The sequence below is a fragment of the Ochotona princeps genome, chromosome 12, assembly GCF_030435755.1.
Source record: "Ochotona princeps isolate mOchPri1 chromosome 12, mOchPri1.hap1, whole genome shotgun sequence".
NCBI classification, from domain to species: Eukaryota; Metazoa; Chordata; class Mammalia; order Lagomorpha; family Ochotonidae; genus Ochotona; species Ochotona princeps.
Genome location: NC_080843.1, coordinates 60622545 through 60640215, shown reverse-complemented (window position 1 = coordinate 60640215; position 17671 = coordinate 60622545). Strand labels below are relative to the sequence as shown.

General features: G+C 41.8%; 1 protein-coding gene across 3 annotated transcripts in view; it reads right to left on the bottom strand.

Annotated features, from left to right (window-relative positions):
* Positions 1-17671, bottom strand: part of KATNAL1 (katanin catalytic subunit A1 like 1) — an 87934-nt gene that overhangs the window by 25365 nt on the left and 44898 nt on the right. For all 3 annotated transcript variants that reach the window (XM_058670911.1, XM_004577559.4, XM_058670912.1), the window contains exons 5-6: positions 8546-8673; positions 8036-8141 (exon numbers count right to left, since the gene is read on the bottom strand). In XM_058670911.1, coding sequence (XP_058526894.1) covers positions 8036-8141; positions 8546-8673 — 234 coding nt within the window. The remainder of the gene's footprint in view (positions 1-8035; positions 8142-8545; positions 8674-17671) is intronic.

The window sequence follows — 17671 nt, the reverse complement described above, 5'->3', positions numbered from 1 at the left end:
CAACTCTACAATTATAGTAGAACAATCGACAATAACAAAGACATGGAAACAACTCTGGTGCCCGTCAAAAGAGGAATGGGTAAAGAACCTGTGGTATATCTATTCTAAGGAATACTACTCAGCAATTAAAAAGAATGAAATTTTAGGTCCCGTGTGATAGTTCAATGGCTAAAGTTTCACCTTGTAAGTGCAAGGATCCCATATGGGAGTTGATTTGTGTTCCAGCTGCTCCACTTCCCATCCAGTTCCTTACTGCTGGCCTGGGAAAGCAACAGAGGATGGCCCAAAGTACTGGCACCCTGTACCCATGTGGGAGACCCAAAAGAAGCTCCTGGCTTTGAACTGGTTCAGCTCCAGCCATTGCAGCCATTGGGGAGTGAACCAGTGGATGAAAGACCTTTCTCTGTCTTTCCTTCTTCCTATAAATCTGATCTGCCTTTCCAATAAAAACAAATAAATCTTTAAAAAATGATATTCTATCATTTGCAATGAAATGGTCCCTACTAGAGACCATTATGCTCAATGAATTAAGCCAATGCCCAAAGGACAAATAAGACAAGCTTCAAGCAATACACAACATAAATAGATACATACGTAAATATGTATATATTTATTCTCATAGATGAACTATATAATGAAGACTAGCATACTGGGAAGTCAAGATGCATTGCAGTATGTGTCTCTGCTCCCAAACAAAAGGATTCCCAATGAAACTCAACAACTGGATCCTTGACTTGCTGCCATTGTCTACACCTACAATGCCACGACACAATTAAACAGCAGAATGTTGGACTTGTGGCTGTTGTTGAAGGACTATGCTATTGTAATAATAAGGCAGAAAACAATGCAGAGGGAGCTAGTGGAGGGATGGAACCATATCAGAAAAAATAACACATAACATTTTTTAAATGTAAAAATGATGATACCTAAGTTTCGAATCCAGTGGTCACTGCTATACCCCTGCCTCTGCTCTGGCCCACAGTGCCACCGGCATGTGACATTTATCCCCAAGTCCCGCCTCCCTTCAGTCAGTGTAGGACACCACCTGACACTTCTCCTACACTGTTTTCAGAGTCTCTCAGAGACCTCTTTGTCCCCTTGCTCTTTTCATTTGCAAAGCAAGTCTAAGAATCTTGCTCCTTCCTTTCATAAAATTCCTCGAACAAACTCATTATGCCCATGTCACCACCAATCATTTATAACTCACAATTTTGATCTAAACTTCAATTTATCCTAAGCATTAGATTTTTACTTGCAATTACATGCTGAGATTTTAAACGTGCTTTGCTTCTATTTAAATCTGCTCCATTCTCAGTTTCTAGTATCAGCTCACCGTTCCCTGCAAAATAAAGAACTGTGCTGGCCTTTGTCCCCCATTTCTGGAAGGCGGCATCCAACTCTGATTCACTCAGTGAGACGGAACCATGTCTGTTTCAATGAGCTCTGAAATTTTATGCTAATAAGAGTGATTCACAGGGAGCCCCTATACAGTTTATGCTAACAAGATGACTCAGGATGGAGGCTGAGCATGGCAGAACATCCAATCGTGTGATTAGGCAGGCAGCGCTCTGAGCCGTGGGATCGCCACTCAGCCTGCAGACTAACACCAGGGGCAGTGATCACTCAATCATGCTTACATCATCAAAGCCCACAGCAGCTCAGAACAGCTTCCAGGTTTGGCAATCCTAATACAAAGCGCTCTCCATCATCACACTTCGCTTTGCCAGGACACTAAGACAACCTGCCTCCACCAGGAAGGGACAAAAGCATCAGATTCAGAATTCTTGACCTTGTGCTGGGCATTCCTCCCTTTAGCTGTCTGATTTACACCTTCTGGCTGTAGCAGAACTGTGATCGTCAGCACAGCACTTTGCTGAGCTCTGAGTCATCACGGAGAACGGAGAACGGCTGACCTGAGGCAGTTAGGCCCCTCTTGGTACATAACCAGCTAGTCTTCCATGAGGGTGACCTGGGGGCAGTCATGAAAACCTGTTCTCAGCCATAAGGTGCTACCCTCTGGGTACCAGTGGTGTCAGGAAGTCTTTTGACTCAGGCCTGTAATTTGGGAATCAGACAGCTTGTACCTTTCTTGTAAATTATCACTTACATCTTCTAACCATCTCCTACAAATATACCCATTTTCCACCATTAGCCAACGCCTCTGTCCTGGTCCTCACTGCTTGGCTAGATTGTTCTAACAGGCCGCAGGTCAGGCTCCGTCATTACACCCACCTGTATCCATCTCTACGTTTCCCCGTCACCCTCCTTGTAAAATCTCTCTGTGGCTCCCTGCCCTCTTACAGGGCTTGTCCAGCAGAGGCAGGCAACACCTACCAGCCCAGTGTGACCTACATAAGCCCCGTCCTTCAAGGGTCACACAGAGCAATGTGAATTGTCCGTATTCCCCCTATCTTTACACACTTTCCCTGTGTTTGTGCATGACAACCATTCCACCTCGTGGCCTTTCCTCATCACATCTCCCTGTTGAACTCCTATTTATCTTTCAAGTCAGCTCAGAACTACCTGCTCCAGGTGGTCATCCTTACAGAATTCCCTACAACAGAATCCGTTAGCCTTCCTTTCTGCTGCTGGAGCAATCTATTCATGACCCTGTCACTGCTCTGGTCCGTCACACTGCTTTCAACAACTACTACTGCTTCCACTGCATTACCTAGACAGGTTTATGCCCCCAAGATGCTGAGCTTCCTGGGGGCTATTAGTCATCTTGATATCTTCTGCACTCCCAGTCTGCTGCCTGACACACGGTAAATAGTAAATGTGTACCTCAGTTTGCATTTATTTGAATGCTTAACAAATGTTAGTCCTGAAGAGTACCAACTGAAATTGTCATAAAACCACACACAAACCTTGAGGTAGCTTTTAGTTTAGAAGATGCATGTGCGGCTAAGTGTCCATAATATGAAATGTTCTGGTGACAACTTAAGGCCACAAGTAGAACATTTCATACCTGATCTCAGGTGACAGAAAAGCATAAGCATTCCAAACATACTATGTAAAAATGCATCTTTAGATAATTTGTATAAGGTATAAATGAAACACAAATGAACTGCATGTGAGAACCTAGTCCTGGCCCCAAGACATTTCCATACATATGTGCAAATATTCCAAAATTTTAAAATACTTTTGGTCCACTAAGCATTGCAGAAAATAAAAAGGCGGGGGGGAGGGTTCAACCTAAAAATAAATTATAGTGCAATTTAAAAGTGCTAAGATGTGCTGGGTGAATAAAAAAGTGTCAACATAAGAATTACCCAAGCATGCATATATACATATGCAAGTCTATGAGAATACTTCAAAAGTTCATAGAAAAATGGAATTTAAAGATAAGCAATAAGTTAAATAATAGGTGCAAACAAATTTTGAAATCTACATGAGAGTTCTCAACAAAGTTCATGGAAAACACACTTTTTGAAAAAATCATATACAGATCTTAAATTTTTCTGTGCCCAAATAAACTTACCTTTTAATTCTACTTTTCTACATGCTCATTGAAATACTTCTTTTTATATTCACATTTATTTACTTATTTAAGCCATTAATAAATATAGCAATCTATATCCTGGACATCTCCTTATTTTCTAAGTATAACTTAAAAATTTGTCTTAAAAAATCATTTTATCTAAACTGGAAATTTGTAAGGCTGGGTCTTATTTCATTCTATTAGAGAAAATTTCATGCTACAAATAAATTTTGAAAATGCAATGAATAGCACCTTCCCCCCTTTAAAATGGTCAGCAAATCCAGCTTCTAATACTGTTTCCGCCCTCAGCTGAAGCACCCTTGTTTGGATCAGTAAAAATAAAGTAGCATCTTCGTCCCAGCTGCATTACCATCCCCAGAAACAAAGCCTTGGTATTGCATTCCCTGCCTTCTTCTCTTCGTAGACTGACATGTTACACCCCAAGGTTATCCATCTCCTCATTAAGTGACACCAGCATTGACTTCCACTTCTGTTCTCAAACTCACCCCAATCCAGGCCCTTGGAATTATGAGTCTAAATTATTGTCAAGTTGCCTCCTGTTTTTCTCCACTCATTGCAAATAAATTGCTTTTCCCAAGCCACTGGTTTAACTATTCTACCTTTCCTGCTCATAGATGACTCCCTAATGACTACATGATAAGAACCAAAGCCTTGGAAAACACACTCTGGCATATTCCCCTAACTGATTTGATATTCACACAGTTCATTGCTAGCTACTGTTCTAAGACTTCAGTAATTTCTTTTTATCTTCACATTACCCTATGAGACAACTGTTATTATACCCACACATAGATAAGGAGACTGAGGCATGAATAAGTCCCATGACTTGCTCAAGAGTACTGATAGAGTGGGTATCTAGTGCAGTGCCTGGGATGTCAGTATTTAAGTGTCTACTTCGAGTCTTGGCTCCTCCTAACGCCCAGGAAAGCAAACAGGTGACAGCTCACAATCCTGACCCCGTGTGGGAGAGCCAGACTTAGTTCTTGGTCTGGACTGCTGCAGACATTTGGAGTGAACCAGTGGATAAAAGATCTCCCTTTCTGTATCTTTCTTTTCTTTCTAAATAAATTAGAAATAAATAAATAAGATCGATCACAGAGCTGTTACATGGGAAAAGCCCAGACTGTCTGGGTCAGATTCTGACCCCTTCGCTAGCATGCAGGGCTGCCTCTCTCTGACAAAACTCCAATCCAGGATTCCCAAACCCACAAAAAGATTTTTCTCATGTACGTTTCACAGGTCACATCACTCATCCCTCCCCAAGCTCCGACATCATTAGAAATGTCTTCACCAGAAAGCACTCCTGCAAATGGCAGTGCAAATCCCACATTGTCAAAAATAAAGCCTTTCCTAGTGATGCCATGCTTGCCCACTGCACAGCCTGCACCTGGGGCAAGTTCCCTTGCACTGAACTCTCCATCTAGGATGGCTCACAGCCCAGGACCTCAGAAACCCTACACAACAGGACTGAGCAAGTACCTAATGGGAAAATAAAGTAATATCACACCACACAGGAGGGAAGTGTGTCACTGAAAAAAAGGCACCCATAAACCCAAAAGCTGAGACATATCTTTAAAAAGAATTATTTACTTATTTATTTGAAAGGCAGAGCAAGAGAAACGGAGAGGGAGGGGACTCTTCCATCTGTTGTTTCACTCCCCAAAAAGCTGTAACAGCCAGAGAATGGCCAGGTCAAAACCAGAAGCCAGGAACTCCACCCAGGTCTTCCCTGTGGGGGGTTTCAGGGACTCAAGTACTCAAGCCCCCATGTGTTGTCTTCCCAGGCGTATTAGCAGGAAGATGGACTGGAAGTGGAGCAGTCAGGACGCACACTGGCACTCTGAGATGGGACACTGATTTCCATGAGTGGTGGCCTGAGCTGCTGCTGCATAACAATCCTGGCCCCTCCACTCACACCATGCTGGAAGGACCATCATGACTGATGCAATTTTTCTGGACCTCAATTTTCCAGCCTGTCAAATTATGGAGATCTGATAAGTTCTGAAAGGTTCACTCCAGTATTGAAATATTGCAATTTAGCTTTAAAGACAAATTTTATGAATTTGACAAATTTTTCTGGCAGCCTCATTTACAAATCCTTAAACATCGATTTTTTTTACCTATTTTTATAAACTGACAAATCTATAAAATATTCAAATGTTACCTTGAAAAAAAAGAGAATGATTGTAGTTTAGAATTTTATTCTACTGACACAGAAAAAACAAACAGTCCAGCAATAAAATTCACTCCAAACATTTATAATTATTCTTCATCTAATTGGCCAATAAATACTACAAAATCACAAGAAATAAATAGATATAACTACTTCACATTTTTGTAGTAATGAAATGATAAATTTTTAAAAATGCAAGTTGTTTTTAGAAATAGTTCGGGATAGGTGTTCGATGCAGTGGCTAAGACACCGCTTACAATGCCCACATCTTTATCAAAGTATCCGGGTTCGAGTCCCAGTTCTGCCTCTTATGCCACCTTCCTGCTCATGGGAGACACAGCAATGGCTCAAGTGCTTGAGCCACTGCCACCTACTTAGGAACTCAGAACTGAATTCCAGCTTCTGGCTTTGGTCTGGCCCGGTCCTGGGTGCTGAAGGAATCTGCGGGGGTGAAACAATACAAAGAAGATCTCTTCCTCAGTGTACGTAGTTTCTAAAAATACATTCATTTTTAGAAACAAAAAAAGCTATGAAAATTCAAAGCATACTGAAAAGGTTCAAAAATGATTGGCAGCAAATTACAATCAGCTTTGGCTGATCAGAAACGTGTGTCCCTCAGCTCGCAACATCCACAGCAACACCAGACATCATCTGTGAGAGCCACAGAAAATGACTTTCACTGTGTGGTGGTGGCCTTACAGTGAGGAAGCTGCACCAAGCAGGCCATGAAGATGGATTTCATGCCAGAATTTAGATCCACCAGTACAGAAACCCTTTATCTCTTCATGCACCCTACACATTTCTTTGAAATTTTCAAGTCCGAAGTAGGCATAGCTTCCCAAATATACCATCTCCTGCAGCATTGCAGATCAAAAAGAAACAAACCTTATCCTAATTAAGTTATACTGTAATGATCTAAAATAATAAAATGCTCCTTGGTTCAGTTCAATTGTATCAAACTCTGCCATTCCAGATGAACAGCAACTCCTATTAATATTCCTGTGTGATGAGGTAAGCTGAACAAAAATACCTAAATGTTTCCCATCACAAGTTAAATGCAAGGTGAAGGATGCCGCAAGGCAGATGCTAGACGCTTAGGCTAGCAGACCAGCAAGAACCAAATTCAGTAAGACCAACAGAGGCACCACTCAGCTGCCTAAGTCATTTCGCTTGTTTTTTGTTTTGTTTTCTTTTGTTGAGTTGCAAATCAAATGCATGAATAGGTGATGGCACTAGTGCTGGAAAAAGAAATGACATCAGAGAAGCACTGAATTTTAAATTCTCTGAAAGGGTCTAACCTATTGGCTGTTGGATTCACTTAATGTTTAATTTTAAAATATCAAAGTTAAAATTACATTATTTCGTAAGTTATCCTACGTCACTTTCTGACATACAAACTTTATTAGAGTAAAAGAACACTTCTGAATTATAACATCAATCATCATAATAAACCCTTCACTAAAATAATAGCATCAATATATAACACCAAGTGATTTATGTCATTAAGATAGCTATTTTAAAACTTACTTAGTTTTTAAATAGTTTTAAACGTCACGGAAATGAGGAATTTCAGGTAATAGCTTCCTAAAATAAGGTAAATCTCTTGAAAAACAAATGTAGCCTGTATGAATTTTCAAGTCATGAGAAGCAATCAAAATGCCCTGGGCATCATAAGTTCTTTGTGTAAACCCACAATTTGTCTTCCTCTCTTCCTGCAAGTGCACTGACAGAGAGGTGGTGAGGCTAAGCAGGGAAACACACCTTCCCAGCCAACTCAGGGGCAAAGAGAAGGACAACTGCACTTCCTCGGATTCTCCTTGTCTAAGCATGCAATGGACTCTCACGGCCTGAGACACACAAAACCAGGTGCCAGGAAGGCAAGGGTTTCCTGGCGTCTGGGAAGACACTTCACTACAGAGCCAAAATGAAAACGCTGGACTCAGAAGGACCAGTGCTGGGCAGGCTTTAACCTGAAGGAGGGCAAGCCGATTGCAGGCAGTGTATCAAGCCTAGAAGACACAACAGTCACAACCACAATTGTGAGAAATACGATCAAACACGAATTCTCTACGACTATGGACCATCACTGATTAATCTGCTTATTAGCTTTTTGTCACAGAAAGGCTTCTGGAAGATTTCTAACACTCTCCAGCTTAGAACCCCCGGGGGAAAGTGACTCAAGAGGTCATCCCACCTGCTGTGCAGACTGCACCCCTAGCCTTGCCACGAAATCCAGGTGTTGGATGCAGCCAGACCTCCAAACTTAGGAACTTTGTTAAACTTGTTTAAGAGAGGCAAGGCTGTCCTTCCTCTTCATGCAAACACATGTTCATGTCAGAGCCATGTGAATGAAGCCTTACTTTCCACGGCCGTCGGATCCCTTTGAAGAAGTCCGGCATCCACATGGGCAGGACCACAGCCTCCCTCAGCAGCTTCTTGGCTTCCTCCAGATCCGCTATGTCGTCCCTTGGCAAGAAGAGCAAGTTTTCACAAGGCGCACTCAGAGACACCTCTGATTTACAGTCAACATTCATTCTCTTACATGATTTTACTCAGGAAATTATTCTTATATTAGGAACATTATTCTAATTCTTAGCGTGTAAAATGATCAATGAAAACATATTGCAGTTATTAATTAAGACATATTATTCAATTAACAACTTTTGTCAGTTTTGTCAACACCAAATTAGCATGGAAAACATTCCTGGTTGTGCTGTAAAACAACTCCCCTGTCACTTCTACACAGTCACATCAGGAATGAGGTTGGAATCAGGAGTTGAATGAAAAACAAGAGAAAACCTGCACCTCGTCAACCTAAACTGGCTTCCTTCTGTCCTCTACTTTAACTCAGCAACATGAAAGATGCTAACCAATGGATGCTAGGGTTCCTGGAAACGATGTCTCTCTCCAGAGCTTCCACCAGATCCTTATCATATCCGGCACCGTCAAATTTGGGGATTTCGCCATCACTTGCGCCATCTTGCATATTTTTCCTTCCCTGGGGATGGGTAGTTTAAAAAAAAGATATGGATCAGTAACAGCATACTTTTCATTCACCTCAATGAGCTTTCAAACCATTATCATTTATTAATATGGTAATTAAGATAGAATTTTACAATTTAAATATTACCCTTCCCTACTGAGTTCATCAGATATACAAGAACTAGTCTACTTTATGGTAAACCTCTTTGGCATCAATGAAGGAAAACTGCAGGTAAGATAATGGTCCCTTGGTAGACCAGAAGGACCTGTCTGTGATTTGGCAGGTGAAGAGTATGGCTGGGACTGCTAGACACTGTGCAGGATGTTAATACACAGGAAGAAAGAAAACTGATCTACTGAGCACTCCGGTGGCAGAAAACATCACACACATCCTCTCATCTACTATAATAACCCTACAAGGCAGACACTAACTTACTCCATTTTTATAGATAAGGAAATCAGGCCTCAGAAAAAGCTAAGGAAGTTTAGCAGTAAATGTCAGGATAGATCTCCCCGCTTCCCTAAGCCCTTGCCCTTCCACAGCATCAAACTGCCTTATTCCTGATTAAGCCATGTAAAGCTAACGGCAGGTTGTGCATGTCAGAGCTTTTAGATCCCTGAAAACAGGCAGGAAAAGACACAGCAAATGAGGAAAGACCTGAGACTCTTGAGGCACCTTACAAAGCCTTTCCCGTTATTCTAAATGTATTATCAGGAACCGGGGCTTTTAATTTTTTTAATTTTTAATTTATATAAAGGGTACAGATTTAATGTACTTCATAGACAGTCTTAGAACATAATTATACTCCCTACACTCCCTCCTAATTCCTTTCCAATTTTTCTTTTAATTTTTGCAATAACATGCTTTCAATTTACTTTATAATTGCCCAAGGACCTTACTGGGATGTCTCCGTATTGCCACTGGTAGAAAGGGCTTTATAAATAGTATTACTAATACCACTAAAGCAATATGCTTTACTCCTAATTCTTCCTTTAATAATATAGTAGCTGAAAAAACAGAATTATATGCTAGGAAATATAGCTTTGAAGAACTTTACCTTTTTTAAATAGGATTTACTTATTTATTTGAAAAAGCTACAGAGTGGGAAAGACAGGGATCTTCTGTGAGTTAGTTCATAGCCTGAATGGTGACAATGGCCAGGTGCTTCACCCAGGTCTCCCAGGTCTCCGTAACATGTGATAGGGGCCCAAGTACTTGGCCATCTTTGGCTGCTTTGCCAGGCACATCAGCAGGGAGTTAGACAAGGAGAGTAGCTGGGCACAAACCAGTACTCAAATGGGGTGTCAGCATCGCAGGCTGCAGCTCAACCTGCAATACAACAAGTTGAGCCCCAGCTCTGAAGAACTTAAAATGCACCTGTTCACCAGAAGATAGCTTAACTGCTGCAACTGCTACAGCAGGCAGAGCTTCAGCCCCACTGTAAGAGGGCTGTAAGAATGCAAGAATCCACTATAAGAATGATGGCTAGGATGATTCAATCTCCTGGACTACAATATGAGAGAGAACACAGGCCAGGGAAAACTCCTCTGGTACCAGAGGGGACAGCCTGCAGGGATGGGCAGAGGTTGAGTTGGGATTTGACTGTAAGTACACGTAGGGCCCTCTGGCTGCTATTCAGAGAAGTGGAGGATGAAAGAGGGCACTCAAAGCAGCCCAAGCATCTCACTGCATAAAAGCACAGACAAGCAAACATGGAGATGAGCCAGTTTGTGACTTGCTCAGACATCTCAACGTTTCTCAACCACAAAGACGAGTCTGGAATACAAACAAGGTACCACACACAGCCAAGATCAAAATGGTGAGATCATTTAAAAGGAGAAAAAAAAAGGGAATGTTTTAGGAAAACGAAAACTAAATACATCAGAAAATTATCCCTCATAACAAATTCATAAATGAGAACAGAAACATCAAATATAAGAATAGTATTATCAGGTAAACAGTCAGACATTAATTGCAGTATGTAAGAGAAACTATTAACTCTCAGGTAACAAGCGGGCAACCCTTACCCCAAACATTATACACAAGACAACTGCCTTGTGCATATCATTTCAGTTAAGATACTAAAATGATCTGAACATTATTTCCTTAGTTTCCCACATCAGTTGCCTAAGGCCAACAATAACTAAAGTTGAATAATTGGCATGAAGGTTGATACACTGATAAAATATTTAGCTTTTTTTAAACTAGGAACTAAATTACCCATATCCAGAATGTCTTATTAATCATTATTTATTCATAGTGGTTAATCATTCTATTAGAGAAAAATGAAGTTTAAAGTGGCTAGTCAAATATTGTGGTCAACTAATGAAAAAAGTTTTCACTAAAATGTAAACAATGCTGCATTTTATAAGCAGCCCCTCACACTGGAAGTTTAAGTTAAAGACAGGCAGTCAACAGCTTTGGGTCTTCCACTTTAACAGAAAAACTAACAAATTAACTCCAGGGAAAGGTGATTAGAGGGGTGGTGACAGAAGTTCAAAAGCCATGTCACAGGGAAGAGGACCAAGGGAACCAAAGAGAAAACGTTGAGAGAGCCAAGACAATCAACTCGTCCGTCCAAAGGAAGGAGAGAGGACCAACTTAAAGGAACAAAAGAGGCAGGTTTCCTATCAAAGAAAGAACTTTCCAACAGCAAGTGGTGTCCAACAACGGAACCAACTCCCTGATTACACAGTGAACTACCAAGAGCCAAATGTAGTCTTTCCAGCAATAAAGGCCTCTGGCCCCCATCCCAGGGATGGCTGAGTTGACCTACCGCTGACGTTTGCACTTCTCATTTGTTGCCTGAATTCAATGGTGGAAGACAGGGCAAAATTTCTTTAAAATCTCATGATTTGTCTTTTTTTTTTTTTTTTTAAGAAAAGTGATTTTGTGTGGGAAGGCACTGAGGTATATATAGCAGGTTGGCTACTGCTTGGGATGCCCAGATGCCATATCAGAGTGCCTGGGATCAAGTGCCATCTGTTTCTGAGCCTCCTTTGTGCTAATGTATGCACTGGGATGTGGCAGATGATGGTCTGGGCACTTGGAAACTGCCAACCCTGTGGGAGCCCTAAGTACAGCTGCTGGCTTCTGGCTTCTGGCTTCTGGCTTCGGCCTGGCCCAGCCCAGGCTGTTGTAGGAATTTGGGGAATAAACCAACAGACAGAAGCTACGTGTCTTCTCCCCCTTTCTGTCAGTCTGCCATTCAAACAAGTATTTTTAAAAAATATTCAGAGAGGGTCTACCCAATAAGTAGTTGGACTTGACTGGACTATAAGATGTTGGACTCTATGCTTGGTATATACTTGCAAAGAGGGAATTTCAACTGAACTTGAACTATGGTTATGCAACAAGGTGGAGGAACCCACCATGGGGGGAGGGTGGGGGGAGAATCCCAGATTCTATGTAATTACAACACAATGTAATTAATGAATAAATTTAATTTAAAAAATATTCAATTTCAAAAAAAGTTGGAATATGCTTAATTTATTAAAAATTATTTCTATTTCTTAGATGGAACTTTGTGTTCTATCTCATTACTTTGTTAGCTCCTCCTTTTTTTGTTACATTTATAATAAGATGTTGCCACACATTGCTACATCCTACCCCAAAATGAGAAAACCAATATAGGCAAAAGTTAGAAAAGCTCTCTAAGGTACATCTTATCTCTGACTACCATTTCATAAAATAAAAATGGGTCAATAAATACAAAACAGTGCTTACTAATGTCGGTGCCATGCCCTGCATTGGAGTGTTGAAATAATGACCCTCAGGGCATTTTGCATACTTGGCAGGACATGCATTCTCTAACAAGATTTAGGAGTTGTTATTATGTGCCAGGCACTGGTCTGGGCACTGAGGATGCACCAATGTCTGAGCAGAAACTACATTTTTCATGAGACACACACTCAAGTTAGGGGCCACCATATCCAAGTAAGTAAAATACACTGTGAAACACTTAGGGCCAGGGCCCGGCGGCGTGGCCTGGCGGCTAAAGTCCTCGCCTTGAAAGCCCTGGGATCCCATATGGGCGCCGGTTCTAATCCCGGCAGCTCCACTTCCCATCCAGCTCCCTGCTTGTGGCCTGGGAAAGCAGTCGAGGACGGCCCAAAGCTTTGGGACCCTGCACCCGCGTGGGAAACCCGGAAGAGGTTCCTGGTTCCTGGCATTGGATTGGCGCGTACCGGCCCGTTGCGGCTCACTTGGGGAGTGAAACATCGGATGGAAGATCTTCTTCTCTGTCTCTCCTCCTCTCTGTATATCCGGCTTTCCAATAATAATAAAATCTTTTAAAAAAAAAAAAAAAAAGAAACACTTAGGGCCAGCAGCAAGGAAACCAACAGAGACATGAAACAAGAGGGGTGAACTAGAGGCAGCATCCAAGAACAAAGAGATGGCAAACCAAGGAGGCTTACTGGAGTCCGTTGTAAGCACTCTGTCTTTTCATCCAGGGTAAAGCACCTCTGGGTCACTCCAAGACAATCTGACAACCTAAGTCAAGCAGGGAACTCCCTCGCCAGTGTGCTGGGAGCAAGCAGGGGAGCAGTGGGTCCACTCACGCTCTGTTTTTCACTTTCTGTTCCACAGAAACAACTAGAGTGATGGTGGACTCCAAGAAAAGAACAAACTTAAAAGACGTGCCTATCAACACTCCACATAGCTCATAAACTAGTACGACAGTCCTAACAGGAGAGTTCAATCAGGAAATACAAGTTCTAAAATCATGGAGCTATCAGTTCACTCCGCAAATGGCCACAACGGCCAGAGCTGGAACTCCATGTGGGTAAGCTGGACTGGAAGCAGAGAGGCCATGACTCAAATCAGCACTTTGATGCAAAATGCTGTTGCCACAACCAGCAGCTTAACCTACTGCACCGTAACATTGGTCCTTCTGACTGACTTTCTGAGTAGGAGTTATATGGCCCCAAATATTCTCTGAATTTGAAGCTCATTCATTTGAAGACTAAACTGACAAAAATTCTACAAACAGGTCTGGAGTTCTAAATCAGAAGTTCAATCAGAGTTAATGCGACACAAAACTACTTTACCATGCCCTAATACAATCAGGAAAAAAAGTAAAACATAAAAACAAAAGCCTGCACTATATTATCTGCTGTTAGAAAAAAAATATGTAGAGTGATTTAATATTCAAAGACAAAGATCACTTCTTTATAAACAAGTCGCTGATAACACACGGCCAAAAACACACCAGAGGGCCTTCAACATCATAAATTGTCAGATAAATAAACAACACACAGTGAGTCTGTTGGTAAAATCAGAATGAGGGGGATAGCACTGTGACACAGAAGGTAAAGTTGCCACCTGCAATGCCAGCATCTCATATGGTGCCAGTTTAAGTTCCCTCTACTCCACTGGCATCCCTAGGAATGCAGCGCAAGTTGGCCCAAGTGCATGGCCCTCTGTACCCAAATGAGAGACATGGGTGAAGTTCTACGCTCCAGGCTTCAGCCTGGCCCAGCCCTGGCTGTTGCAGCCATCTGGGGGTGAACCAGAAGTTGCACAACCCATCTTCCTAACTCAGACTATGAAATAATAAATCTTTTTAAAAAATATTACAAAAAGAAGATTAAACTTTGAAAGCATAACAATGTGAACTAACAGCAAGGCTGTGGAGCAACTTAACTGACCCTCTACAAGCCAGAAATTGGTACAGCCAGGGCCACTGATGTGGTGCTAGATTCCATATAAGTGTCAGTTCAAGCCCTGGATGCTCCGCTTGCCATCCAGCACCCTATTAATGGCCTAAAAACTCAGCAGAAAATGACCTAAGTCCTTGGGCCCCTGTTCCCATGTGGGAGAACCAGAAGCAGCTCCGCAGCTTCAGACCAGCCCAGCTTTGGTCACTGCCAATGGATGAAGACTTACCTCTGTCTTTCCTCTTGGTAACTCTGCCTTTCAAATGAAAACAAATAAATCTTTAAAAGCAAAAAAAAAAAAAAAAAAATTTTGGCATAGCCGCTTTGGAAAACTATCAGTACTGTCCACTAAGTTCAATTCATATACATCCAAGACTCAACAATTCTACTCTTAGACATGCATTCATCAGAAACCAAGAGAGAAGTATAAAACTAGCCAAAGCAGCACTGCTCATAACAGATTCAAAGTAGAAGTAATGCAGATATCCATGAAAAGGTAAACAGCTTTACCTGTGATAAAACACTGCAACCAAGCTACAGACACAAAAAGAAGCAAGGAAGACTATAACAGGGACCTGGCGCGGTAGCCTAGTGGCTAAAGTCCTTGCCTTGCATGCCCGGGATCTCATATAGGTATGGTTCGTATCTAGGCTGCTTCACGTCCCATCCAGCTCCCTGCTTGTGGCCTGGGAAAGCAATCGAGGATGGCCCAAAGCCTTGGGACCCTGCAACTGCGTGGGAGACCTGGAAGAAGCTCCTGGATCCTGGCTTCGGATTGGTTCAGCCCCAACCATTGCAGCTACTTGGGGAGTGAATCAACAGACGGAAGATTTTTCTCTCTGTATTTCCTTCACTCTGTAAATCTCACTTTCCAGTGAAAATAAGCAAATCTTAAAAGAAAAAAAAGAATATTACAAACACGTGTCAAGCAAAAGCCAGACACAAAAGAATATTTCCTGATCAAACAGGGTTCCAAACCAGACATAAATCATTTATGGCATTAGAAATCGGAATAATGGGTGCCTTTGGGAGGCATGGAAGTGGCTGGGATCATGAAGGATCACGAGTGTCACTTCCTCAGTGCCAAATTGTCTCTCTCTCGATGCCGTGTGTTCCATGGCAGTTACCTGGCAATTCAAGAGTCACACACACTATGGTGAAGCAGACTCTGTCAGAAGTGATTATGACATTTTTAGTAATTCTCTGATCCATCAATAAAAACTGACACAACCTCAAAATTCTACCTTTAAAATACACAGTCCTCACAATTCCCCTCTTCCTAGTTTACTGTATCTCCTTGGTGACAATACCCCATCTCATTAGGGCTCTGACTTCAGGCACATCACTTCAGAAAATGCCCTAGTGGAAGTATTCATACGGGAAAGAGCAAATGCTGAGTCTGTCCTGACATATGGCTTTGTGAATGATCTAGTCTTACAGAAAGCATGAAATGCAAAGTTTAAAACTCTGTGACTTTTATTGTAGCAAAACATTGCAAAGACAGCATAAAAATAAAGTCTTCGGTCCCAGCGTGGTGACCTAGTGGCTAAAGTCCTAACCTTGCACGTGCCGGGATCCCATGTGGGCACCGGTTCTAATCCTGGCGGCCCCACTTCCCATCCAGCTCCCTGCTTGTGGTCTGGGAAAGCAGTCAACGACAGCCCAAAGCCTTGGGACCCTGCACCCGCGTGGGAGACCTAGAAGAGGCTCTGGGCTCCTAGCTTCATATCAGCTCAGCTCAGGCCATTGCGGCCACTTGGGGAGTGAATCAGTGGACAGAAGATCTTCCTCTCTGTCTCTCCTCCTCTCTGTATATCTGACTTTCCAATAAAAATAAATAAATCTTAAAAAAAAATAAGGATTTGAAAGCATTTGAAAACCATTATCCAAGTTATTAAAGTAACTCAAATCATTAATGAATGAATTCCATCTCACTCATTATGAAAACAAATTATCAACCAAATATTCATGCCAGCACCACAGTCCTCCAACAATGCCACCAGAGACTGGGGACAGAATTGAGTTGAGCCAGTATCAGCTAACGTTCTGAGAGCGCACTGTTCTGTGAAATTTACAATACAGGAAGCTGAATTTCTTACTGCTTATAAATTATGTACTACACTTACATTATATCAGTAAGGTTTATAATAAACCTGTACGTGAATGTGTGTGCACGTGTGCATATATATATGCACTTATTTTTCAGAATAGTTACTAAAACATACACTTGAACAGTACAGGTTAGATGATCATTCATTAAATAGCATATTTAAGCACTTTTCTAAAATAAAAAAGGGGTTTTTTCCAAGTTACTATTCATTTTAATCATCAATAAATAGCTACCAAAGGGATATGCCAGAAGCATGAATTTGGCACTGTAGCTAACATGCCAATTGGGACTCGTGCATTTGCAATCAGAGCACTTGGCTTCAACTGCCAGCTCTGCTCTGCAGTCCAACTTCCTGCTATGGTGCACCCTGGAGAGCAACAGTGATGGGTCAAATGGTTGCATCCCTGACATTTACACGGGGCCCTGGACTGATTCCTGGGCTCTTGGCTTGTTGGGCTTGCCCAGCTCCTGTAGGCATTCAGGAAGTGAACTAGCACATTTTTTTTTGACAGTTGGTCTCTCATTCTCTCTCTCTCTAAAAGCTAAACAACAACAACAACAAAACGCAAAACAAAAAACACTCCAATGCAATTTGTAATCTCTATATCAGATCTATTTAGACTAATTACAATTAACTCGCATACAATGGCCATTTGCTACATGTCACAAATTACATCCTTGGGGTATACCCTCATTCCATGTTGGACAGCGTGGTTCACATGCTGGCTTGCCCACCTCCAATCTAGCTTCCTGCTAATGTGCACACTGGGAGACATCAGGTAAAGGCTCAAGCACTTGAGTACCTGCCACCACGTGGAAGAGTCAGACTGAGCTTCAGGATGCTGGCTTTGCCTGGCCCAATTCTGGCTCTGCAGGGATTTGGGGCTGTGAAGCAGGAACAGTCAATAATATTGAATAGTCAATAACCAAAAATAATCTCTTTCTGTCTCTCCCATTCAAATAAAGTGAAAATTTTTAAACTAAATTAAACAGTAAGGGCACAATCTGGCCTTTTGGTAACCTGCAGATCTCAGGGGGATGAGGGTAGGGGTAGAGGTTACAACGGTTCTACAAGAAATCACTATGTGCGATGACCGTTATGTGCAGTGGTATTATAAGCTTAAACTTAACCTGAAGCCTATCAGCAGCTTAAAAAGAGAAAAATAATGTTAACCACCCCCAGGATTGCACTTCTTCTGTGAAAAAACTATTACTGATACACTAACATGATACCGAAAGCATT